Source organism: Parasteatoda tepidariorum, chromosome 1 (genome assembly GCF_982258835.1).
Source record: "Parasteatoda tepidariorum strain Cologne lab strain chromosome 1, Ptep-v5.0, whole genome shotgun sequence".
NCBI lineage: Eukaryota > Metazoa > Arthropoda > Arachnida > Araneae > Theridiidae > Parasteatoda > Parasteatoda tepidariorum.
The window spans coordinates 7,763,811-7,790,959 of record NC_141755.1 but is presented as its reverse complement, the minus strand read 5'-3'; the positions used below and the strand labels follow the sequence as shown (position 1 = coordinate 7,790,959).

General features: G+C 26.4%; 2 protein-coding genes and 2 non-coding genes across 4 annotated transcripts; 3 read left to right on the top strand and 1 right to left on the bottom strand.

Moving 5' to 3' along the window:
- Nucleotides 1-396: 396 nt before the first annotated feature.
- LOC107439911 (uncharacterized) lies at nucleotides 397-14,519 on the bottom strand. The gene is made up of 6 exons (XM_043048936.3): nucleotides 13,945-14,519; nucleotides 10,331-10,407; nucleotides 9,202-9,236; nucleotides 6,122-6,205; nucleotides 2,868-3,030; nucleotides 397-752 (listed from the first exon to the last, which is right to left on the bottom strand). The coding sequence occupies exons 2-6, from the start codon at nucleotides 10,395-10,397 to the stop codon at nucleotides 439-441; spliced, it is 663 nt and encodes a 220-aa protein (XP_042904870.1). The 5' UTR covers nucleotides 10,398-10,407; nucleotides 13,945-14,519; the 3' UTR covers nucleotides 397-438.
- A 200-nt stretch (nucleotides 14,520-14,719) lies between these two features.
- On the top strand, nucleotides 14,720-26,301 carry RpL37a (ribosomal protein L37a). The gene is made up of 4 exons (XM_087158803.1): nucleotides 14,720-14,854; nucleotides 17,469-17,604; nucleotides 24,947-25,031; nucleotides 26,193-26,301. Exons 1-4 carry the CDS (start codon nucleotides 14,852-14,854, stop codon nucleotides 26,266-26,268), a joined length of 300 nt encoding a protein of 99 aa, XP_087014929.1. The 5' UTR covers nucleotides 14,720-14,851; the 3' UTR covers nucleotides 26,269-26,301.
- Nucleotides 18,472-18,538, top strand: LOC122270725 (small nucleolar RNA SNORD2). Its single transcript, XR_006225965.2, has one exon. It is a non-coding gene; the product is annotated as a small nucleolar RNA SNORD2 (small nucleolar RNA).
- LOC147816265 (small nucleolar RNA SNORD2) lies at nucleotides 19,136-19,202 on the top strand. Its single transcript, XR_015430328.1, has one exon. It is a non-coding gene; the product is annotated as a small nucleolar RNA SNORD2 (small nucleolar RNA).
- Nucleotides 26,302-27,149: the final 848 nt, after the last annotated feature.

Below are 27,149 nucleotides of genomic sequence, written 5' to 3'. Positions count from 1 at the left end.
GCAACTGAGATCATACTGAAACAAAAATAAATTAGAATTTAAAAAAAAGAATAAATTAATAATTAAAAAGGTTATTTGCTTAAAAAATAATAAGCTTATTTAACATAATTTACATACAGTATGTAGTCACAACGAAATGCTGATATTGAAAGAAGGGATATTTCTCACTCATTATCACTTACTCAAAAAAATAAATTTTCAGAAAAGAGTATGATTGCTCTGTCATGTGGAATATTTATAATCAACAATCCTTTGCATACTAGCTAGAGCAGATAAGTCTAAAATATTTTTTAGTCAGTTTTGCAGAAGTTCATAATAAAATAATCAGCAATAAAACTAAATTATATTTTATTTATGAATTGAAAAAAATAATAACTAAAATGAAAAAAAAAGAGATTGGTTTTTAAAAAAATTTTACTCAGTAATACTAATAAAAAGTCAGCTGCAATCACTGTCTGAGGAATATTCATAGTTAACAATTCTTCGCGTACTAGCATGAGCAATAGACGACTCTTCTTTAGAAGAAAGTTCAACAGATTCAGATGAAGAAGGATTACATTCATGTTGGAGAGGCTTAACTGAAGGCTTTAAATTCTCATTTTCTTTCAAATTAGTGCTAAAACATAAAGGTTTGTCCATAAGGTCCATGTTGACAAAAAATACAGGAGGATCATTCTTTTTAGGCTTTTCTTGTTCTAAAATTGGACAAGGAATAGGTTCAAACTCACTTTTATCTCTTACGTCAACAGGATCTGGAAAGATAGAAATGATTCAAAGGACAAGCATAAAAATAAGATATTTAAAACTAACATATAAATACTAATTTCAATAGTTTTTATAATTATATAAACAACTAATAATTGTTTACATTGACATTTTTGGTTACAGTTCATAACTTTTTATCTAAATATGAATAAAAATCAAGGGCCACAATCAATCATTTTTAGACAATGAATGGGTTACTTTAAATTGTATCAGAAATATTTGGCAAGAAACTTGTTTCATTTCAGGTTGTTAATAGATTATTATGATTCACTCTATCATTAGTCTGAAACAACCAGGTAATTTTACATAGAAAGTTTTTCAAACAGGAAAAATAAAGTAATTACGAAAAACTTGTAGCATTTATATTCCATTGAGAAAATTTCTGTAACAAATAAAATTATTTTGTTAATTTCAAATCAATTGCTTAAATTAATACAAGCACAATTTATTATTTAATTAGCTTTCCCTTAATTTAAGCACCAAAAAATAATTGTTTTCTTTTTGGGAAGATCATTAAAGAGAGGAAGGAAATAATTTTTTCGGATAACTGTAAAACATGAAACATTTTCTGGAACATTTATGGTTATCTTGGTTTTATTCGTATACACGATTAATTTATGCTCAGGTAATTTCACACATAGACTTTGATTTTTAGTGAATGTTTCGTTCCATACAAATTTTATCAACACTCTTGACTTCTCTGACCTTATTAAAAATAATTTAACAACTAAAAATATTTAAATTACTTTATCACAAAACATTTAGTCTAGTATAAAATAATTAAAATGTATTTAAAATAATCCAATTTGAATAATCAATTTGTATATTGAACTTCGTAGAATTAAAATTAGAAGGGATGTCCCAGTAGACACAAGACACTGGGAAAGAGAGGAAGATTGAGGCAACCTTGGGGTTGTTGTGAATGCAAAGAAATAAAAATGCTATACAGTTTCTCAATTTTGTGAGTCGAATTTTGCTTATAGTAATTCAGTTTAATAATAATCAAATTTGAGTCTTTTGTGAATCTAATTTTTTTCAACTCTGACCTATTAATACAAGAAGAAAAGTTTTATACCTTTTATTTGTAGCAGTATTATTATTTTTCCAATATCATATCATTTACATCACTAAATACTCATAGATGGCTAAATAAAATTTGACAAAAATCATAAAGCAAAGATTAATCTAAAATGAATCACTTTTATCCCAATTTTTCATTATCTCTCGGAGGCATAATAATGTGAACATTTTGAGTCAGATTAATTTCATTTAAAAATAATAATCTGACACACACAGGACCAAGGGTATGTTAGATAATTTGATTCTAATAGCATTGATTTTCCAATTGTATAAAAATTGAACTACATTTAACATAACTCAAAACAACTAGTGATTATAATTGCATTTAATAAAAACCTTAACTTGTGTTTAATTTTCCTATCATAAATAAAGATAACATAAAAAAAATCATTGTCATTATAGCAGTAATTGGATTGAATTAAAGGGGGCGTTAATGGCACAAGGTATAAAAATAAAGTCTGAGTTAAGATGATTATAATGAGTCTCCTCTCAAAAAGGGTGGCAGATGATCGAACATTAGATAATCAGGATTCTAATGAACTTAAATTTCTCAATTATACCCCTGAAACAACTCACAAATACATCTTTGTTACACTGGAATTAAAAAAAAAAGAAGTATTACAAAAGAGTATGAAATATTAAACTGAATTTCTATTAAAAATTGACTCTCTTGTATAAGCATACATAATGCACTAGTAATATAAAGAAAAAAATTGCTTTATAAGAACATCTCTTTTTATACAAAAAGTTTATATATATTAAGTAACATAACAAAAAGTGCTTTGTACATGATATAGATTCAAAAGAAAATCATCTGATTGTATATTTTGTATACATTTCATTGTAAATGTATAAATGAAATTGCAGAAAATAAAATTAGATATATGGATTAAAATTAAATTCAACAAAAAAATAGCACATTAGACCTAATACAAACAATTTAAACCAAAATGCTACAGTTTGTTAAGATTTAATTGTTAAATTATTAATAAATAAAATAACCCAATGAGTTAGAATAGTACCATCATTGAATTTCCGTTTATAACCTCTACTAGTCCATGGAATAGGATCTGTAGCATCTGGGGATAACTGTTTTATCTTTCGAACAAATGCTTTGAATTCCCTTTCCAGTTTTACAATTTTTTCACCGCATTCTGCAATATGTTGATCAGAATAACAAGTAACCTGAAGATAAGTATAAAACAAAATTCAACAGTTTAAAACTAAAAGACAATGACATTTTACTTCCGTGCATAGTTTGAAGAACTTAGTACATATTTTTAAATTAGATACACAAAATGTGTAGTTTTTGAATGGTTAATGTGCTGCTCTCTTCCTTTCAAACAAAGTTTTGCTATAAACAAATATATAACTAGCATAAGAAATTTTGCAACAGTCTTTCAAACTAATTTTAATAATATAATTTAATACAAAAAAAATTATAAATTTCATGTTAAAAAATTCATAGAAACTAATTCAAAGTGTTAAATTTCTCAACATTTCATTGTTCTGAAAAGAAACGTTTCTATTGCGAAAATATGCTCAGAATAAATGTTAATTAAAAATAAAGGTATTGATATTTAAAAATGTAAGAGATTTATGTTCAGCAAAAAATAATAAAATAAATTTTTTTCAAAAGGAAAGTATAAAGCCAATGCAATTTTAATATATTATAAAAAAAAGAGTCAATATATAAGTTTGTAAAACCTTAAATGTTTGTAATTCCAAAATATTACACATATCTTGTCTCTGAATTTTTAAAACAAATTGATAATGTTCTAATTTCACTAAAGAATAATTAAGATAATTATTGATACAAAAATTGAATTCATTGCATGGTTCCTGATAGCAAACAAAAAATGGGGGGTGGGGGGCTGTCTTTTAAAAAAGTTGTACATCACTAATTTAAATGCATTTTAATTTCTTAAATGAAAAATATTTTCTTAAATACTCTAAATTATAAGTTTTTAAAATCGATATGATACCTAAATAAATTTCTTTACATTGATTTAGATAACAAATGTAGTATCCTTTCCAACCAATAATTGAAATTTGGAATTTTTTCAAAAATTAAATCTAACATATATAATTGATTGTCTTTAAGCAAGTAAATTTAGTTAATGGAGCAGATTAAAGAAAATATTTATAGTAACCTACACATGAAAATAAAATTCTAGTGTCTAAGAGTTTATAACATAAATTTTTATAATAAGTATTAGAAACTTATACAAGTGGTCGAAAGAAATTACTCAGCAAGATGGAAACAAGTTAGTCTTCTCAAATGAGAAACTTTTTGTACTGAAAAAACTTGCAAACCCTAAAAAAATTCCGTCGTCAGTATTGCGTAAAGACGATTCAATAAATAATTTGGGGAGCTTCACCAAAGAGAAAAAAGTTCTGTAGCCTCTCATTTATGAGGGAGTTAAAATTTGAGCATAAGTCTATAAAAAAGAAATTTTGGAAAAAGTACTTTTGTCTTATCTCTAAACTATGACAAATATTACTACTAGAGACAAATATTATTGCTTTCAGTTAGTTTATGTTTATTTGCATAATGCAAGCATAGCCCAGAGACAATATGGCTGATTATTAGAAAAATATGAATAGTCAAAAGCCCTCTGGATCTTAATCCATTAGATTATTTTGCATATAAGTCATCTAGACAAATACTGAACCACTTTTGGAGCTTATAGACTTTTTAGTACAGCTCATTTTGATTTGTCTATGGTGATATCCCTATTTTAGCAAGACTGCGATTTGTATGGAAATTTTGGCCCGTGCACTGTGAAACTCAAATAGCATTAACATAAGGGGACCTGTAATAACTAATAGAATTTTTTTGAGTAGCAGCTTATTTCACTTCAGTCAAATACTTGAATAGCTTAGCTCAGCTTGAAAGTTCAAAATAAAAGTTAAAAAAAATGAGTAAAATTTTGATTTCTTAGGAAAAGATCATACATACTTAATTTTTTTGCCGAGTCATTAAAATTGCGGATATTGGTGAAAGGTTACGAATCACAGTCAGAAATTAATTTCCTGACTTTTCCAGACAGATTTTATTAAATTTTCCTGATTTTTGTGAATAATGGCATAAATTTTATTATTAATTTGGTGCAAGAAAAATATTTTTTGAGAGAAAACTAGACAGTCTAACATAAACTTTTCAATTCTGTGACATTTATCTGATTTTTCCAGATTTTTTTTAAGGAAAAAAAAAAAAAAAAAAAAAAAAAAAAGAAAAAAAAAAAAAAAAGATTTTTCCACTGTTTTCCACGATTTTTCTGTTTTATTTTCACACCATAAATAACAGGTTTTTTTTTAGCATTTCTTACATTAAAAGTGCAAATTTTTTCTCAAAAGTAGATCACAAAAAAAAAAAAAAAAAAAGACTTTCAGGTGTCTGCAATTAATTTAGTTTTGTATGAGTTAATAATATGTATTTACTCTTTATAGTACTAAAAATATCTAGTTTGTCTTAGAATTTAAAGAAAAAAACCTATGTAAAGTAAAATTAAAACTGAAGTTTTGCATCCAATGTATTTTTTCTACAAAATTAACTTATAGTAGGTCTTCAACTTGTTCCGGTCAAAATTAATGTTTTTTTTTTTTACTACATATAAATAACTTATATCTTTAGCTTTTAAATAAATTCTAATTCTACATTTGTTTTAAACACATGTTTTTGCTAACAAAAATGTTAAGCATGAAAAAAACAAACAAACTGAATTTAACTAAATAAATTGCACGTTTATTTAAAAAGATGTATATATTTTTGCCTGTAATCATTTTAATGGTCAACATTAATTACTAGAGATACATTAAGTGGGTATCTTGTATCAATTGATGGTGACATAATACATACATAAAAATCTGAACAACACAGAAAAAAGTATTCAGGCTATTCGGTTCCACTTTGCTAACTGTAGATATTAAAATTGCTTTCAACATATTCCTTCCATTAGAGGTTTAACATAAAGAGGATAAAAGCAGATGCTATCTACAAAAATCACTAAAAATCTTCTATCATCAAAATCATTCAAATTAAACCCTCCGAAATTCTGCATGCAGTTAAGATTTTAAAAAATACATGAAAAATAAAGAGTTTCAATACAATATCATAATAAATAAATTAATTAATAACATAAAATAAAAAAGGTACTCTATTTAGGAAATAAATGGTGAAAACTAAAAAGGAAAAAAAATTAAATTAGTGTTAACATGCATAAAAACAATGTAAAAATTAAAAATGGAAAGTTCATATGCTTAGATTGAATACCTGCGATTTTTTTAAATAAAAATCTATATCTCGTTTGATGCTGGGAAGCCATTTCTTAATTTCTTCTACAGTATGGAGGGAATCCTGCAAAAAAGAGGGATATTTTTTTATTACTTTATTGAAAATAAAATGCAAAATATCAAAAATAATAAGCATATCCAAAATGATTAGATATTAAACATAAAAGTATATCAAATATAAAAGCATATTGTATATGAAAATACTTAACAAACAAATACACAACAGACATAAAAACAAAATGAACAATAAATCTTTTATTGAAGCAAAAAAGGTAAAAACTACTTTTTCAGATAATGTTTTGTTTATTTGTTAGTTCTATTTTATTTGTTGTTAATGTTAGTTCTTTGATGAGTCACTAAAGTACCTACAATTTTTTGTGGTAATATTTCAAATATCAATTGCGTAGTTATTTACACTATCTAGACTAAATTTATTTGAAGTAGAATAATTGGAATCTGAAGTAATTGGAAATAAAAATACTTTGGAATATAAAATTTTTTAAACTGTTTTGTCTATAGATTTTCATCTATAAATTAAGCAAAACAAGATTAAGTTTTATGTGCTACTTAATTTTAATATTATTATGACCATTTACTTAATATTTTGCACTCAAATATGACACAATGAAAATTTGGCAAAGCAGATAAAAGAAAATTATCTATTTCAGAGAAAAATATGCTGATTAAATAAATATATAGTTAGAAATAAGGACTAATAATAATTTTTATTGAAATTTACTAAAATAGCAATGATTAAAATTCCAGTGGTCTATTTAATAATATTTATAGTAGTGACAAGTGAACTTAGAGACAGTTTTTTTTGAGAAATCAAGAAAAATATAAAAGAAGTTTATAGAAAATATAGTATATATTTTTAACAACCTTAAATATTTTATAATAGAAAAAATATATTGTCTGGAATATCTCATACAATGTATTCTAGACAATTTATTTTTCAATTAATATTAGAATTTGTTCCTATATATTAAAATTTGTAATAATAAATAAATAAAAAAGAAAAATTTTTATATTAACAATTAATATTGTACTGCTAAATAATGATATTAATGAAGATAATGCTTAAAGATTATATTTTTATACACACTGACTAACAAACATGAAACTTTTTTTTTTAAACATGCTCTTCTAAAACAATATTTAGGTACTAAATGCTCATTTGCATGTTAAATGGAGTTGTAAAGTTATAAATAAGCTCATTTAAAATCTTCAATTATCATCTTTTATCGTTTATTTTTTAGTTATCATTGTTTTATTCTCTTTGCACATTAATGGAACAAAAGTGAATTTTTTCATACAAAGTGTTAATCAATAGAAAGATGTATATTGTTTTTTAATGGTTGGTTACTTTTACTTTAGGGCTTGAAATTTTATTTAACTTTCTGCTTAAAAAAACAATTGGTTTAAACCTAAAAAAAAGGGTTTGGGTTATTTTTTTCTCTAAACCATGAGTAGTAGTAATAGTACTTTATTTATGCCACCTAAGATTTGCAGAATGGTCTGAAAAACACCTAAGGGGATGATCTGAAGACATGCCATAACAGTTTTAATTACTGCGGAAGGGATGGTTTCCTTCTTTGGAACCCTGACAACTTGAATGAGAGATCAAGCAGTTTAAGGTAGAACACTTTTATGAGGTTTGATACTGAATTCTCCTCAGTCCCTTTGCAGGTTGATCAAAGTAGTCACCCTCCCACAGGCTGACCACTGCCAGTAATGCTTAACTGGGCAATGGCGGGACTAATAATTATTACTAGAGTCTGAAGTGACATGACATTATTCAAACACATATTTTGCAATTTAACAAGATATAAAATGTTTCAAAAAATTCACTGTGAATTTTATGTTATGTATAAAGTTAAAATAAAATTCCATAGAATTCATATATAAATTTTTTTTTTAATTTATAAAAAAAAAAAAAAAAAAAAAAATCATTAACTTTATAATCATAAAAAAAAAACCAGATTTATTTTCTTTTAAATGTTATTATCAAATGTTATATGTATATTAAATTAATAATTTTCTTTTAAATGTTGAGCAGTATGCTAATAAAAGAAGGAAGGAGGACGGTTAAAACTAGGTGTAAGAGTATTAGCTGCTTCAGTTATGCATTCATATTGCTAGCTCTCGGAAAAGGTCTATTTAGTTCATATCTGCACCAATCAAATAGCGCACCCAACTTCATTCTGCACAAGTTTAGTTACTGTTTTGAAAAGTAAGATTGAGTGAACATAAAAAAATCAATCTAACTTAAGGTTATAACATTTTAAATCACTAAACAAAAAAAAATTGAAAGTTGGGCTATCTGCTTTTTGCACACAAGGGTTCAATTCAATTACTTTTTAATTGAATTAACAACATATGAAAGTTGTATAAGTAATTCAATAATTAAAACAAAAAGTTCTTAATAATGTATAAAAGACAGGAAGATGCAATACAAATATGGAAAGAAAAATAGCATTTTTCAAACTGTATTGGGAATTTGAAGGTAGCAGCTATCTTTGACTGTAAATTTTATATAACAGGAAAAAATCAAATTATCTAACAAAAAGTATTCAATAATAACATTTAAGGAAACCAAATATTTATAATATACTGAAACCATGCAAAAGTGTGATTGCAAAACAGTTAACATTACTTTTAAAAGATTAACTCATTAACAAAAAATATTCATAATAACTTTAAACAAAACCAAAAATTTATAATATATTCTAACCAAGTGAAAGCGAGATTGCAAAACAGTAATAATTAAGTTATAATTGATGTATCTTCATTACATGTATGATAAGACATAGGTTATTACCCAATTCTCACTTATTTATACTGATTTCTTAATTTAAGAAATAAAGTTTGTCATCACGTTAAAAAAATATTTTTCCCTCAAAAAATATTTCAATAGTACAGAAAAGTAATAATCAAAATATTTATAGAAAACATTTACAGAATCATAAATACAGAAATTAATAATCAAAATATTTTTTAAAGGGTTAAAAATCTAAAAATAAAAGTTTAAATGCAACCCTTTAAGAAGAATATACTTACTAACTTAGGCCTTGCAGGATGAGCTTCTTCATATTCTAAAATAATATTTCATAGTTGTATAAAAATAGTAAAATTATATCATTAAATAGTAAAATTATAATTTTCATAATTTCTGAGGAAAAAATAATAAATAAATAAAGGGTAGATAAAATAAAATTACTGTTTACTCCAAATCATATAGGCTTAGCCCTGAACTAGACGACAAAGAAATGTTCTTGTTATAGTTGGGAACAATTATAACAAGAATAACTGTACTTGACAAATAACATTGCTAAAAATGGACTGTTAATATAATTTTTTTTAAAAGTAGAAAAACATTTATAAAAAATGTTGATTTTATCATTACACTCTTCCTATTCTTATTAAAAGGTGACATGCGAGTAGACAAAATAAAACAGGTCGAAACAAAAAAAGAAAGGTAGACATAAAACTAAATTTTATTTGTACAACAAAAGAGAAATAAGAGCATAAAACCATGCATAAAAGGGTGGTATCTACATCAGAGTTTAGATAAATTGCCAAAATCCGCATCGACAATTTACACATCTTAGAGGACGTGCCATAACTAAGTCTTTTTATCTTTTATATGGAATATTTGACACTTTATCGCACACAAGCAGAATCACTCACCTATAGAATGCTATGTGAAATAAAAAGGTTAAGTAACGAACCATAAATCTGGCATAATATAATAGAATTTACATTTAAAATTTTAAAGGCATGTCTAAAACTAAGACGGTAATGCTGATCTAACATTAAAATAGCTTCATTACTAACTAACTACTTCATTACTAGTTTCAATAGCTAACATTAAAATAGTTTTACTCTGTATAATAAAATTATTCTTTACTAAACTTAAATTTGTATTCCTTTTATGTCAAAGCCTTAAACTGCATCTGTTGAGTAAAAAAAAATAATTTAGCAATAAAAAAACAACTATATAATATTAGTAGAAACTTCAATAGATCTAAAATTTAGCGTAAATAATTAAAAGTTAGAAGTTTAGCAACATAAAATTTTAACATTCTATGAAAAACAAGGCAAAACATACTTTCAGTTAATAGTGAATTTAGCAAAATTGTACAAATAGTTAATAGAAGGAATAAAATATATATAAAATTAAAAGTACTTTTTTTTTCAGCTGACAAATATAAGCGATTAAGCCTTCCATAATGTTTCTCTTCATTTCTAGCCATTGCTTGGAAACTGAAGGTAAAGAAAATTAGTATTTTAAATTGCCATACATCATAAAAAAACTTAAAATTATTAATCTTCATATGATAACAATTCTCATTAATGTTTATACCCACTCATTCTATCAATTGTTATTTTGTATTAGTTTAAGATTTATTAATAACTGAATTATTATTTTGTCTTGTAACTTTTCCTCTAAAATAAAATTGTTCTCTTTTGAAGTAAAAATTTAAACTCAAAAAGTATTATTCTTGGTAAAATCTTAAGAAACCCAACCAGTTCAGGTTTGTCTCTTTAAAAAAGCACATGATTTTTTAAACAAGTTAAAAATAATATAAAATGAAAAGATAATGAAATAGTAATAATTTATAAGACTTATCTTATAAGTTTATGATTCTCACTCACAAACTTAAAGTGTTAAAATTAACAAATAAATAAACAAATTGACATATAAAGTTATTTGCCTTAAATTTATCATAACAGAAAACATTCTCTTTTTTATTTTAGATAATAAGTTGATACAATAAATGAGGAATTAAAAAAAATAGTTAAAATAAACTTTTAAAATGCATACTTTAACATTTAAATGCCTTACTCTTTATCTTTCTTTTGCTCCATTTATCCAGTCTACGTTTCTAATTTAGCAAAAAGCTTTAACAATAGTAAAAAAAATCTAGATATAATTTTTTTTAAATTAGACCAAAAGTTTACCCACATGGGCTGCTTGTATTTTCCTCGAACTTTGTTCTGCACCCGTGAACTAAACAAATTTAAAACTAATGTTTAACTGTAATATGTGAAGCATTAACTAAATGAGACATTTTTTCCACTGATTCAATCAAACTATTCAAAAAATAATTTAACATAGATTTTTTGTAATGTAGTTAGATAGAAGTGGGTGCAGTTCAGAGGAGCAGAATTTTGTCTTATATTCAACAACAAGAATTTTGTCAGTTTAAATGATCAGCAAAAATTGTCAACAGTAAACAACTTGTAATATACAGTGAAACCTCTCGGAGCGGCCACCTTCTGTTCCACAGTAAAATGGTGGTTAGGTAGGTTGTTCATAGAGTTTACCTCCTTCAAACTTCAAAATGTTATTGAAGGTACACAATTTTTTGAAAAAGATTTTAATTTTACTCACTCTTTATACGGAAATGCCACTTGTGTTGACCAGAACCAGATTGATGAAAATTTTTTAGAGTCAATAAAAATAATCCTTACTGATATAATTATGTGCAAAAACAAATTTACCAGCTATGAAATATAGAACTACATAACAGAACCCGTTATCCGGAAATCAGTAAACCGGAAAACCAAAAAACCGGAACGAAATTCGTTCAATTTTCCCGCCATTTTTTTTTAAAAAAAATGTTTTTTTCCTCATAAGATTTTAGGTTTTTTCTTTCTTTTTTGAAAGATGTTTACCTTACCATCATTTTGGAAATAATCATTAGTGTATTACTTCGTTTTTTCAAGATTATTTCCAGATATTTATTTTTTTAGTTGGGTTTAACAATAAAAAAACGGCTTTTTGTAGTGATTCAGAAAACCGGAAAAATCAGTTATCCGGAATAGCAATGGTCCCGATCGTTCCGGATAATCGGTTTCCTACTGTATTTTAAAAAAATAAACAACTATGCTTTTGTTTAGGTTTGTGTTCAATTTTACATCATAAAAATTAGTTACCTTTAAAGTTTGTTTGTTTGAGATGCCTATTTTTTTCTATAAATTTTTTTTTTCTAATTCAGCTTTCAACTTTAAAAATATATCATTGACAGCATCGCCTTCAGTGCACTCTGACGGCAGCAAAAGGTTGTAATCACTTGTCAAAAAAAGCTCTCTATATAAGAGCTTCACACAAATATTTTGAATACATTTTAATCTACTTATTTTTTTGCTTTAATATTTTTGTTTTCTTATATGACCTTTAAAATGCATTTGGTGCAAAGGTTTACTCGGTTGCTGGGAGAGGTTTTGATGGTCTCTTCCAAAGGTTTTCTTCAACACAAAGTCTATGAAAAAACTTCTGCACGACCCAAAAATGGACATACATAGAGCAGGTTGGTACATACTACTTTTTGTAAGGTTGCACTGCACAATATTTAACTTAACAAATAATTAAATACTTTCTTTTTGAAGATAAGTTAATTTTTGCTTGCAAACTAAATTTGAAAAAGTTATCTTTATTACAGTGATACCTGAACATTCTTGGGTGTTCCATCCCAAATGAAATCTAAACTCTTTTAAACATGGACTCAATTTAATCGTTCTTGATATTCTTTGTGAACCTTTTGTCTCAAATTGCCTCATCAATTAGGTATACTTTTTTACATGATAAATTTTTTCTTTTTAACAGCATATATATCATTTTTCACACGACAAATTATTCTGTACAGACTTTAATTTGAGTATTCTCAGCTTTGCAGGCAAAGTCTATAAGATTTTCAGATGAAAATAGGGATAATTTGGATTAATTCATATAAACTATATAAAATTTTCTCAATAGAAAAATTAACTTTTGTATATTTGTCTTAAAATACACTAAATCATGTTCTTTTTTAATCAAATATAGTATATATACAGGAGTCAGTCCAGGCCAAATTTACAACCGTTTAGCGGTACGTTCACAAATTCAACTTAAGGAAAAACGGTAGTTTCACAAAATATTTTTTCTTAAAATTTTATTTTTGTATCCCGTAGGAAACGATAAATCCATATTTTTGAGTTGATTTTTTAATATAATTTTTAATTTTCACAAATTATGTCTAAATTTTCACAAAATAGGTACCTCTCATAAAAACCTAGATAGACCCCTGATATATCACAGGAAGAATTTCATTATTTTTAAATGCTACAAATTTTGATGATCACTTGGAAAGACACATAAAAACTTTTTTTTTTTTTTTTTAATGGCAGGCACTGAATTTGAATCTTTGCCTATACTATGCCAGAATTGTTGCTCATTTCGCGTTACCCAGTGGGCACCTGTGAACCAAAGTCACGGAGGCGAGCAATATTGCCCACGCCACAAACCCGTTTATAGGGTGGGCCATACTCACACAACAGAGGACAGCACAAAGAGAGAGAGAAACATCCATGCCCAGAGCGGGATTCGAACCCGCAGCCTATGGCTTCGCAGTCAGGCACGCTAACCGCTCGGCCACCAGGCCGGCGGCACATAAAAACTAAAATAAAACAATCAAATGAGAGGTTTAGATAACAGGGTATAAATCATAGCCACCCTTGGGAAAACTATTCCGTTCCTTTTTTTAAATTTTTGCAAGTTATAACACACACAGTTAAGCTATCCTTTTGCACCAAGGCGAAGGTAGGTGGCACGAACAGGTACTGAAACAGAAATATCCCCCCATGGGAATATCATACAATCCATGATAAATACAATTAAAACAAACCTTATTCTGACTACTTTTTCAATAAAGAATGCAAAATTCTTAATTATGTTTTTAGGTTTTAATTAAAAAGAGTTATATGCAATGTTTCATATAATTAAAAAAAAAAAACTAAGAATAGCTATAAGTGACTCACCTAATTTATGGTAGAATTGAATACTTTTTAAGGAATTAGAAAGTTTTGATGCAGCAAACAAAATAATAAAACTATTTATAACATTTATTAGCAAATTTTAAACAAAAGCTACAGTCATGAATTTGTACGAAGACTACATAGCAAGTTTTTTAACAACCTCAAGTATTTTAGCACTATCTAAGTTTTTAACCGATACAACTGATTCTTTTCCTAACTCATATCTGGCATATATTTTTGGTTCAGCGTTTTTACATTCGCGAATTAATATTGGAAATAGAGGATTAGTTTTCTTTATAGGCACGTAATGCTTTTGGATGAATTCTCGAATGCCTGAACTCTCTTGGGAGTTTTGACACAAATGAAATCGAAATTCTTTTAAATATGGACTTAATTTAATTGCTCTTGACATTATTAGTCCCCTGTATGAACTTGAAAGTCTCAATTTGCACGATAAAAATGTAAACAAATAATATCTAGAACTTGATTAAAAAATTTTGAACCGTAAGAGCTAATAACTCATTTTCAGTTCAAAGTCATATTATCGAAGACTGGTCAAAGTGAAAAAATGAGAAAACCGGTTGATTCAGATGAAAACTTAGCGTTCATAAAGCAATATAACAAGTAACAGTTAACTGATAAGTATGAAATTTGTCTCAAGATTTGATAAATTATAAAGCAGTAATTGATTCTAAAATCAAGAACTTTGATTTTTGAAATTAAATTCATGCATTTAAAATATAGTATTAATCATAAAGTGTACATAAAGTTAAAAATACAAAGTAAGGCCGAAGCAGATCAGTAGAGCCAACATTTTTGAATAAAATTCATAACCGCAACCGTGATTTGGTTACAGAATAATAATCATTAGAGTGGTCGTCTTCAACTTCGTACCTTTCTCGTAAGGAAAATGGTAAGCTATTATTTAAATCTTAATTAATCGCTGTAACTAAGAATTCTAAGTGTACAATTCATTGTTAACAAATATTATTTTAGTTTCTTTTTTGAATTTCAATTGTAATTTATCATGCTAGGTGAACTAAAGAGAAACCTCATTTTATTTACTATAAACTAGCAATCTTTTGATCACAGTGTGGTACATTTGTAGTAAATTTATTATTTTCTCATATTCTGAAAATAACTTAAATTCACGTGTTCTGCAAACTTCCTTAGTTGTTAAATTGTTTAATATTTTTTTGCCGAACATTATTGTATTAATTTATCAACATCGTGCAATTTTTGACTTAAGTTTGGTGAAAAGGATTTCTATTTTTACGAGTTATTTGATGGATATATAAATCTATATAAACTCAATCTTTGTTGTGTAGGTAATATATTTGTCCTAAAATGGTGATTCTGAAACTTTATATGTCAGTATACTCATACTGGAAATTTACAACCTTGTATGATTAGGAAGTTTTTAGTAGCCTAATATTTCCCTTGAACAAAGTTAGTTATTTTTAAAATTTTCGGGATTAAAATAATAAAATCTATATGTGAAATAGTGTTGATTATTGTTATTAGTTTTTTTGTAGCTTCCTCATGGCTGCATAAATTTTCTCTTCTAAATTTCAATTAGATATGTTCTGTACCCTTGGTTTTCACCTATTCACTCATTTGTTGGGGACATTCACCTGTGACCCGATGCACCTAATAGATTTTAAACTAACAAAAATTGAATAAGTAACAATTTCCGTGTAGAGGCCTGCAACAAACTAAAGAGAACAATGTCTTAAAAAGGGATAAACCTGAAAGGTATAAATCATTGCCTCCCCTGGCAAACATCTGCAGGTTTGAAATCTACTTAGCACCTTAGAGATTATAGTTGGCGTGTCAGATCAGGAAGAGGAAATATCCCCGCAAATATTAATGCCTTAAATGCTATAAGCACACAGATTAAGAGATGCTTTAATGGCTTAGTGACATCAAGATTTATTAAATGAACAATAATAATGCAATATAAAAGAATCATTAGACCTGTTTTGAATCCAAAACATGGTCTTTAAATCACAAGTTGATCTGCTTGCTGTTTTTGAGAGAAAATCCGTGGAAAAGATTTTCATTTGCTATAAATGTGGGCATTCCAGGAAGCTGATATCAACACATCAAAATATGTTGCTTAAAGCTTGCGAGTCACATCTGATGTATGGATCCTTTTTCCTTGGCATTTTAGGTCAATTTTTAACTAATGAGAGCTAGAGGTAGATCTAAGATCAAATGGCTTGACTGTGTAAGAGAATTTTAAAATACTCAGAATTATTGGAGAACAATTGCAAAGAAAATAGCATAGTGGAGAAAGGTTCTATTGTACGCTCTGGCCCTCAAAGGGTTGTGCCGATATAAGATTTTTGAGGTAATTTTATGCAATGTCGCAGCTTTTCCCAAAGTTTTCTGCTATGGGATTAAAGATGATTGAGCTCTGTTTAACAGAAGCTCACATTATAAAAGATCATAAACTTACACTTAAAATAGAACACTAATTATTTTGAAAATGTTTACTGAGATGAAATTTTTTATATTTTCACAAATTGTGCTGAGGATTAATAAAAGGGGTACTCTGGGATTATCCATTTAACCATTTTTGCCAAACCTGATATTTTCGCCAAAAGTTACCTTCTGCGATAATTGCAAATTTGATCCTATTTCAAGAATTATTCAATGTGTTATTATAAAAATAGTCTTTTACTTTTCCGGTTCCGCCGAGTGGTTAGCGTGCCTGAATGTGGGTTCGAATCACTCTCAGGGCACGAAAAGGTTGAAAATAGTCATCAGAGATTCTTAACTTTTCTTTTCTTGAATTAAGTATTTTGTTTGAATTAAAAGGCTTGATAAAAAACGCTTATAAATTTTTATGAGTACATATCCATTTCATAACTTAATCAATGATAAATAATTCATAATTTTAATGCTTTTTACTACCTTTTTTTCATTTTATAATTTAATATAACTGAAATATTAAATATTTTATGGATTATTGATTTGATATAAATATTAATGGTTAAGGGATCCAAATTCTTTAAACCCATATGATCCTTATTACCTTACTAGATTGAAATATACATGTAGAAAGATAAAAAAGTTAATTGCTGAAGCAATTTAATTTTTGTAAACAGTTAAAAGATGTTTCAGTAAAATTAACTTTTAATCAAAATTTAACCAATTAATGTATAAAATGGTATAAGTTTTAAGAAAATTATTTAAGATTAGAATATGATTTTCTTATTTTTGCTGACTTAAGGTAGCAAGTTGTACATTGGTAGGTTTTATTTTATAGAAAAAATTCAAATCTTACTGTAATTTTTATTACAGCTCATATCTTAAATTGTCTGATATTTCCGCAAGTACTTTTAACAGCTTTTTTACACCTCTGTAGGTGTTAATTATGAAGAAATGTTTGTCATGTAGTTTAATTTTATATATCTAAATGATTAGCTTATAATTTATTTCATCATTTCATGTAGCTTAACACGTAAAATTCATTTAAAACTTTATAAACATTGTTTTAACTGTATTTCATTCTTATTTAGACGAAAGGTACATCAAGTTTTGGTAAACGGAGGAACAAGACTCACACCCTTTGCAGGCGTTGTGGTCGTAGTAGTTATCACATCCAAAAGTCATTGTGTGCACAATGTGGATATCCTCATAAAAGATTAAGACATTGTGAGTTTCTTTTTAAAATTTTTAGTAGAATTGAATTAGTTTTAAAGTCAGGTTTAATTTTTATGTTAAGAATTGAACAATTATAAAAATTGTATATAATAGTAAAATATTTGTTGTATAATATAAAATCTTGGTTTCTTGAAACCATTAGTCCGTAGGCTTTCGCTCATCAATAACGTAATGCGAAGAAATTTTCGCTAAATCCTGTTGCTGAGGTGTTTACACGTACATTTGATTATGGTGGTTTCATAGGTTTTTGCCATTTTGTACGTTTGGAACTGCGTCACTGTTCTCTATTATTACGATTTTTATTAATTTGTTCTGAAATATCAAACATTGATTTCTGTATTTACCTATTTTATAAGATCCACCTTGCAATTAGTATTCATGATTTAAAAGTCAGTTCAAAAAAGTTTGCATAAATGGGGTGATCTCTTCATATTTACACATTTTAGAAGCTCAATTTCAATATAATATTTCGGTTTGTATCTACTTTTTGATATCGAATGTTGCAATTTTTGTTCATGCATTTTTAAAATCCAATATTTCAATTTGTATTCCAGCATGTGCGATAAATATATAACATCACTTTTCTTATTTCTATGGGCTATGCAGTGCAATTCATATTCACATGATTACAAAATACAATATTGCAATTGAATTCTTGTAAGACCTAAGATTTTTCTTAGATTAGTTACTGTAAAAGTGATATTCTTCATTGGTAGGTAATTGAATTATAAATCTTATTTTAAAAAAATGAATGGTATGAATATGAATGGTATATAAAGTGATATCTGGCACATAGAATTTTCAGGATTTTTATTAGTGTCACTATCACACCTGTGTTTCACTGATATCTGCAAGTTAATAGATAATGATGTTATACATCTTTCGGGACTGAATCTTTATGTAGAAAAGCTTTTGCTGAATCTATTACTTTTTTTTGTTTGTGTAGGAATTTGCTTTAGCTTTCTTAAAGAAATTAGTTTTGATTGAAAGTTAATAATTTATATGAGTATTTATAAGCTTATGATGCTTACAAGCATATGTCTGAAATTAATGTTGATAATTTTTTACTGAAGCTTGATAAATCTGTTTCCGGAGGTATTTGTTAAAATCGCTAATGCATGTGCTGATCATAAAAAATTTATGTTGACAATCTCTCAAATCAATATTCTTTCAACAGTTTTTATCTTGCAATAGTTCTTATTACAGCGTAGCATTCTCTAATATGGTCCTGAGTTTTAATTTTCTAAGAGTGAATGTAAGTTTTAGTCTGGGAAAGACAGTGTTCTTACTACTATTATTTCTTTTTCAAAGTTTAAATTTCTTGATTTGTCTTTCAATTCAGGTTAATAATTTTTTCCCCATCAAAATGTATTTAAAGGTAATTTAGTTATACATCTTATTTCAAAAAATTATGTTGAATACGAAATATGTACAGTAAAGTGATGTCTTGGACATAATATTTTTAGGGTTTTTCACTTAGTGTCACTATCACCCCTGTGTTACATCAATAATCAGTAAAGTAGTAGATGATGATGTTATACATCTTTCGGGACTGAAACTTTATGTAGATAAGTTCTTGCTGAATCTATTACTTTTTTATTAGTGTTAGAATTTGCCTTCATTTTCTTTTAAAAATATATTTGGTATATATGAATTTTTATAAGCTTATGATGCTTACAAGCATATGCCTGAAAATAATGTTGATAATTTTTTTCTGAAGCTTGATAAACTTAAATCAATGTTTTCAGTAGTATTTATTAGTGGTGAAGTTGGAAAGGCATTTACAAGTCATCGTTAAAATTTGTTTTAACAATCTTTCAAATCAGCATTCTTATTTTGTTCTTATAATGTATAAGTTGGTGTTTTTATTAATAGTTTTTATGCTTTAAAAGTTCTTTTTGAAGCATAGAATTCTCTAATACTGGTTATGGATTTTAATTTTCTACGAGTGAAGGTAAATTTTACTATCTGGGAAAGTCTCCATGTTACCCCTATGTTACATTGATAATCAGTGAAGTAGTAGGTAATGATGTTATACATCTTTCGGGACTGAAACTTTATGTAGACAAGTTCTTGCTGAATCTATTACTTTTTTGTTAGTGTAAGAATTTACTTCGTTATCTTTTAAAAATTAATTTTTAAAGTTAGTGATTTATATGAATATTTATAAGCTTGTGATGCTTACAAGCATACGTCTGAAATAAAGATTAATAATTTTTTACAGAAGCTAAATTAATGTTTTCAGAGGTGGTGAGTGCTGAAATTGGAAATGCATAAACAAATCATCATAGAAAATTGTATTAATTATCTCCCAAATCAATATTCTTCTAATTTTATTCTAGTAATATATAAATTGTTTTTTGTTTTTATCAACAGTTTTTATCTTTTAAAAGTTCTTTTAACAGCATTGTCTAATGTGGCCTTGCGTTTTAATTTGCTACCAATTTGTCCTTGCCTTTATTTCTTTTTCAGTTTCCATTTTTTGGTTTGTCTTAATTCAGATTAATTATTATTTTTCAACCAAAATGTATTTAAAGATTTTTTCTTTTCACATAATTAATTTTGTTTTAATATGTATGATGAATAAGATACTTTGGTCCGTGTTACTGATTGATGATGCTTAGTACCAGGGTTGGCAGGTTTTTGACATGTGACAGTTTTTGACGGTTTAAACCATGGTTTAAACCGTCACGTCAAAAACCTCACTGTCAAAAATGTCGAAAATGTCAAAAACCTATATTCATGTGTGAAATTTAATTAATACATAAAATTTATATATTTTTTATAAAGGATAGTGTTTCTAAATATGTTCTAGAAAAAATAAATTTAAAATTTTGAAGAAACACTTATATTTTGAATAGTAACCAAAATCTTGTACTTTTGAAAGCTCACAATTTGTAATATTATATAATCATTTTAATGTGATATTGAAAATCTGCAGTGATATTATTAAGAAATTTATTTATAACCAAATTTAGTGTATAGTATAGATTATACTAAAAATTAGACATTTTTAAAGATAAACATTAGCAGTTTTGTACATTAGACATCTTTTAAAGAAAAATCTTTTTAATATTCTTTTAAATCTTCTTAATAATCTTTTTAACATAAGACAATACAAATTTAAGTGCTTTCTGTTAAATACACAGAGTAGTTAGTGTCGATTTACCGTATATTCATTTACTATGCTGAAAATTTAGTTTATCCAAATACTTGTGAATTTCATTTTGCTGAATACTATATAGTTTTGTTGAATATCTAAATATTCAACTGTTGAATAATTACTTCTTGCTTTCAAGATATGCATTATTTGTATTCAAGTGGAGAAAAAAAAATTAAGAGGTAAAAATTGTTTTAAAATGATAAGTGTAATAATTATAAATAAATATAATAAACAATATTAATTATATTTATCATTATTCACAAATATAACTACTTTTAAATTCAAATTAACATACTGGATAATAAAGATATTCGGTATAACATTAAAAAAAAATTTTTATACACTTGTTTCAAGTTTGTATTTATACAACATAACTTGTAAGTTCCTTATAAATATTAGTTATATGTTCCTTATATGTCAAAAATGCATAGTAATAAACTTTTAATTTTCTTAAGTATCAAAAAAAAAAAATTTTTTTTTTCAAAATATAAATATTTAAAAAAATTTTGTGCAAAATTTTTCTGCACCATGCATTTGAATATAAATTTCTGAGATTTTAAATCTGTTATTTTACCTTAATTTTAATTAAAAAATATTTTAAAACCTGCTGATTACCTATAGTATAATTAAATTTCAATATAATGCATGGCAACTGTTGGTAGTTTTGAAGTTTATATATTTTCTTGGCAAACTTCAGTTTTTGACATTTTTGACGGGTTTTTGACGGTTTAAACCAGTATTATACCCTTGTCATGTCAAAAACCACTTTTTGACGTCAAAAACCCAACCCTGCTTAGTACTTATCTGATTGTATTACTTTATTTTTCACCCAATTTCTTTTTTTGTGTTGTATCAATGTTTTAAATTTTGGCTTTTTATTTCATGGGTTGGTTATACAAGCGTTCATTGTTTTCATATATAACTTTAGAAAATACTGCTTACATTAGGTTTCATTTAATTAAATTTGTTTATTTAAATTCATTAAGTTTTTCCATGATGAGAATAGTATCGCCCCAGACTGAAGCATGCTGTTGAGTGATTTTCTCTGATTTAACTTACTAGTGCTTAAGATTGAAATAAAGTTCCTCAGATGGATAAGACCAATTAGCTATTTTAAATTTATATAATATGGTTGAGTATTTGTAGAATGCTATTTTTGTACAGACTTACTTCTAATACAAAATATGTAACATTTCACTTCTATTTTCATGGCAGATAATCATTTTCCTAAATCTGTTTTATTTTTATTCCAAGAGTTTTTCATGAAAATGCCATCACCTGAATTTATTCTATTTTTTAATCATGTTTGTCTGTTCACCCTCGAAAGCTTTGGAATCTGTAGTCTGATGAAAAAAGTTCATTTATCACATATAAGGATAACTATTTTTTCTTTACTGATATGTATACTGTTTTTCGTGCATCTCTGGGTAGTTAGAAATATTTAAATTTGACTTTGTTGGAATAAACATAACTTATCAAGGAACAGGATGATTTTGCAAGATACTTTAATTGTGTGTGCAAAAAATTTTTTTTTTCTTACTCTGGTGCATAATGGGAGACATGAAACAAACTTTTAATAGCTATAAATATATCAGCTATTAAGTTTGTTGTAATTTTTAGGACTGCTGGATGATATTGCTAAAAGAAAAAGCTCTAATACATGTTTAGTCTAAAATTTTAAATGGGAGAATTGGGGTCATTGACTGTGCAGATTAGTTGTTTCTATAATTTGTTTATTTCTTTGTTTAGATTGTTCAGAATGATTGTAGCTCAATTAATTATTCATTCATTTAATAAGAATTTTTAAAATGGTAAACTGTGAGAAGTTGTATTGTTTTTATTTATTTTTAAATATTGAGTTGCAATTCAGATATACATTTCCTCTGTTTTAAAATTTATTAATGAAATCATGATTTAAAAACAGTATTAAATTTTCAGATTCCTTTATTGATAAGTAATTATTGCAGAGTCCCCGTGGGAAAAGTATTAAAAAATTAAAAATTAAAAATAAATTTAAAATAAATTTAATTTTATTTGATAATTTTAATTGTAATTTTTATTTTAGTTCAATTTCTTATTTAAAAATAATTATTTTAGAAATAATAGTTTTATGTTATCTCACTAGGTTTCCTCTGTATTAATCAGGGTTGGCATGTTTTTGACATGTGACAGTTTTTGACAGTTTAAACCATGGTTTAAACCGTCACGTCAAAAACCTCACTGTCAAAAATGTCGAAAATGTCAAAAACCTATATTCATATGTGAAATTTAATTAATACATAAAATTTATATATTTTTTATAAAGGATAGTGTTTTTAAATATGTTCTAGAAAAAATAAATTTAAAATTTTGAAGAAGCACTTATATTTTGAATAGTAACCAAAATCTTGTACTTTTGAAAGCTCACATCTTTTGAAAAATTATGTATTCATTTTCATGTGTTATTGAAAATCTGCAGTGATATTATTAAGAAATTTATTTATAACCAAATTTAGTGTATAGTATAGATTATACTAAAAATTAGACATTTTTAAAGATAAACATTAGCAGTTTTGTACATTAGACATCTTTTAAAGAAAAATCTTTTTAATATTCTTTTAAATCTTTTTAATAATCTTTTTAACATAAGACAATACAAATTTAAGTGCTTTCTGTTAAATACACAGAGTAGTTAGTGTCGATTCACAGTATATTCAGCCTATTCATTTACTATGCTGAAAATTTAGTTTATCCAAATACTTGTGAATTTCATTTTGCTGAATACTATATACATAGTATTGTTGAATATCTAAATATTCAGCTGTTGAATAATTACTTCTTGCTTTCAAGATATGCATTATTTGTATTCTTAATACAAGTGGGGGAAAAAATTAAGAGGTAAAAATTGTTTTAAAATGATAAGTGTAATAATTATAAATAAAAATAATAAATAATATGAATTATATTTATCATTATTCACAAATATAACTACTTTTAAATTCAAATTAACATACTGGATAATAAAGATATTCGATATAACATTAAAATTTTTTTTCATACACTTGTATCAAGTTTGTATTTATACAACATAACTTGTAAGTTCCTTATAAATATTAGTTATATGTTCCTTATATGTCAGAAATGCATAGTAATAAACTTTTAATTTTCTTAAGTATCAAAAATAAAAATAAAATTTTCAAAATATAAATATTTAAAAAAATTTTGTGCAAAATTTTTCTGCACATGCATTTGAATATAAATTTCTGAGATTTTAAATCTGTTATTTTACCTTAATTTTAATTAAAAAATATTTTAAAACCTGCTGATTACCTATAGTATAATTAAATTTCAATATAATGCATGGCAACTGTTGGAAGTTTTGAAGTTTATATATTTTTTTGGCAAACTTTAGTTTTTGACATTTTTGACGGTTTAAACCAGTATTATACCCTTGTCATGTCAAAAACCACTTTTTGACGTCAAAAACCCAACCCTGGTATCAATTGATCACTGTATTAATTGATGTAAAAACAAATATCCAAGTGTTCTCTTGCTCTATGAAAAGTAGTCCAATTTTAATTGGATGCTTGTAATTTGAGACAAATGCTGAAATCACGTAATTGTGGGTGGCTTGTTACTTATTACAGCTTTTAGGTTTGGTTTATCACCACACTGACTTAATTTTTTGATGGGTTGGATTAGCATTTTTTTCCTGCAAAGAAAAGAAAACTTATATAATTTAAACCAGATTTTTTTTGGTTTAAATTAGTTTTTTGTTAATTTCCTTGTAGTTTTTATGTTCTTAGAAAAAGTGTTTTTGCTAATAAATAAATAAATAAATATTGGAGTGTTATTGTAGATAGGTGCCTAACTCCAGTGCCAGACCTGATTGGCAGCTTAGTTGTGGCATAAACAAATAACGCTCCTAACCCATGAGTGACATTGTTTGCAGGTACCCAATTTTAATAACAGCTTCTCAGACACAAAAGAGTTAAAAGCAATAAAAATGTGCATATAGTATAAAATTAGCCAATCTTAAGTCATAATTTAATATGTAATGCTAGATGATTACTAAGCTATCATTATTTTTTACTCAAGATTGTATTAAAAGAAATATAAAGGCTATAATTTTCTTTGTTTTTTTTTTTCTTTTCCTTTTTGTCATTTTTTCAATTCTACTTATTTTCCCAGATAACTGGAGCGTGAAGGGTAAGCGTAGGAAGACAACTGGTACCGGAAGACTAAGACATCTGAAAAAAGTTTGGAGAAGATTTAAGTATGTATTAAACTATTTCTATTTACTTTTTTCTAAATTATAAGAATTTTTGTTATCATTGGCTGTCCACCCCTGGAAAATATTCATATTATTCATTACCTGGAAAATATTAATTTAAGTCTTTTGCTTTTTAATCAGATTTTAATTAAAGCTGCCAGCATGTTATTGGCATGCTGTTTTCTCAATTGTACTCCTATAATTTTAGTCAGCAACTGAGGAAGTTTTTCTTTTTTTTAAATTGTGATTTTAAATTTTTACCGTGATGGTGGCAAATTTTCTGCTAATAGGTCTTGTGTATTATACATATCTGGTCATCAGAGGCCATAAATGCAAAATTTTTAACAGCTCTAAATATATGTAATTTTTAATATTTTTATTGTGTATGATATGAGATGATTTATGATATATTTTTGTGCAGAAAGGCTACTTGCAAATTTTTTAATATCTACTGATTTTATTTGTAAATATGAATCTCAAAGTGTGGTTTTTGAACCACAGGAATATGAATTTTTAGGACTGCCCGAATATGAATCTGATTTTAAGCTCACGTGACTTTTTGATGTTAAATCCTAAAGATACAATCGGGGCCGAATTACTCATTAAGCCAGACTAGCCCATGGCCTGGGGCCCCCAAAAATTTTATGATTATTTTTTAGTTCTAATTTAATAAATAAAGTAAACTTTAATTTATTTTTATTTTGCATATGCTTTCTTAAGTGAAAAGTTATATAAATACTTTTATATTTGAATAAATAAAAATATATGAGATAAAATGTAATCTAAAGCCTAGCCCCCCCCCCCCCCCCCCGCGCATGCTTAATCCACCCCTGGATACAATGTACGATTTTAAATTGTGAGTGTTTGATTTTTGTATAATAGTACTAAACAATTTACCATGCTGACAAGTTTTTCGCTAACAGCATTTGTGTAACATATCTGGTCATCAAATGCCATAAATATAAGATTAGTTAGTGCTATTAAATATTATGTATGTAGAGAGAGGAATTAGAATTTTAGAGGTATAAGTAAAAAAAAATTTCGCATGAGTGATTTTAAATTGAGACATTGGATAAAGGTAGATGCAAATGCAGTTGGAATCATGTAATGTTTTTTTTTTTTTCTTCCTCTTCTGTTATAATGAAAGTATTCTTCTTTTTCTAGTCATGGCTTCAGGGAAGGTGGTCAAGCTAAACCTCAAAAACACGGTGCTGCTGCTGCTGCAAGTGTATCAAAATAGATGGATTTGTAAATAATAAAAAAATCACAAAAATGTTTTTATTTTTATTAAATCAAATGCACTGTCTTATTTTCAGTTAAACATAGTCTTAAGGATAAATAATTTGTGATTTTCCTTATAGTAATTCTAAAACTTGTAATAATACATACTTGCAAAACGTATTTACTAGCTCAAACTAAATAATTGTCTGATTGGTCAAAAAATCCAGATTCGGTGTTAGTATAAGAATTTCCAGAATTTTAAACCAATAATGGGAATTTCTTCTAGAAATTGAGAAACTGCATATGGCTAGGGTTATTCATTTCTTTAAAGCTTAAGGTTTATTTAATTTTCATTATAAAACAGGTTTTATGTTTAGTTATCATATCAGTATTTTCCTTCCTTTTCCATGAAGTGTATGAGATTTTGTAATAGCTGTGCAGCACTGGTATATATCAGCATTTCTCTTTTGTTTACAGTTGTGTGCCATTTTTGTTTCCTAGTTTTGTACATTTATGATTATCATGATTCACACATTTTTTGTCAAATCCAGAAAAATGAAACAATTCCTGCTTTAATTCATTTATGATATATTAAACTACTCTATTTTATTGGTTAAATGCAATTATTGTAGGTTATAGTTGTTGGTAGATCCTACTTCATAGAATTTTAAACTTTAATTAATTTGGTTTTTACTATAATAAAAATTTCTTAGCAAAAGTTTATAAAACAATATCAGTTGGTTGAAAAAAAAATGAAAATCCTATAATCAATTTGAATGTTTTGTTTCAATACTGTTATTACATGAGGAAATATTTAGTCAATTCCTTGTTGAAATTAAATTCTTGTCAGATAATGAGATCAATTCTTTGAGATTAGATTTCTCTTTGATATGCCACAGC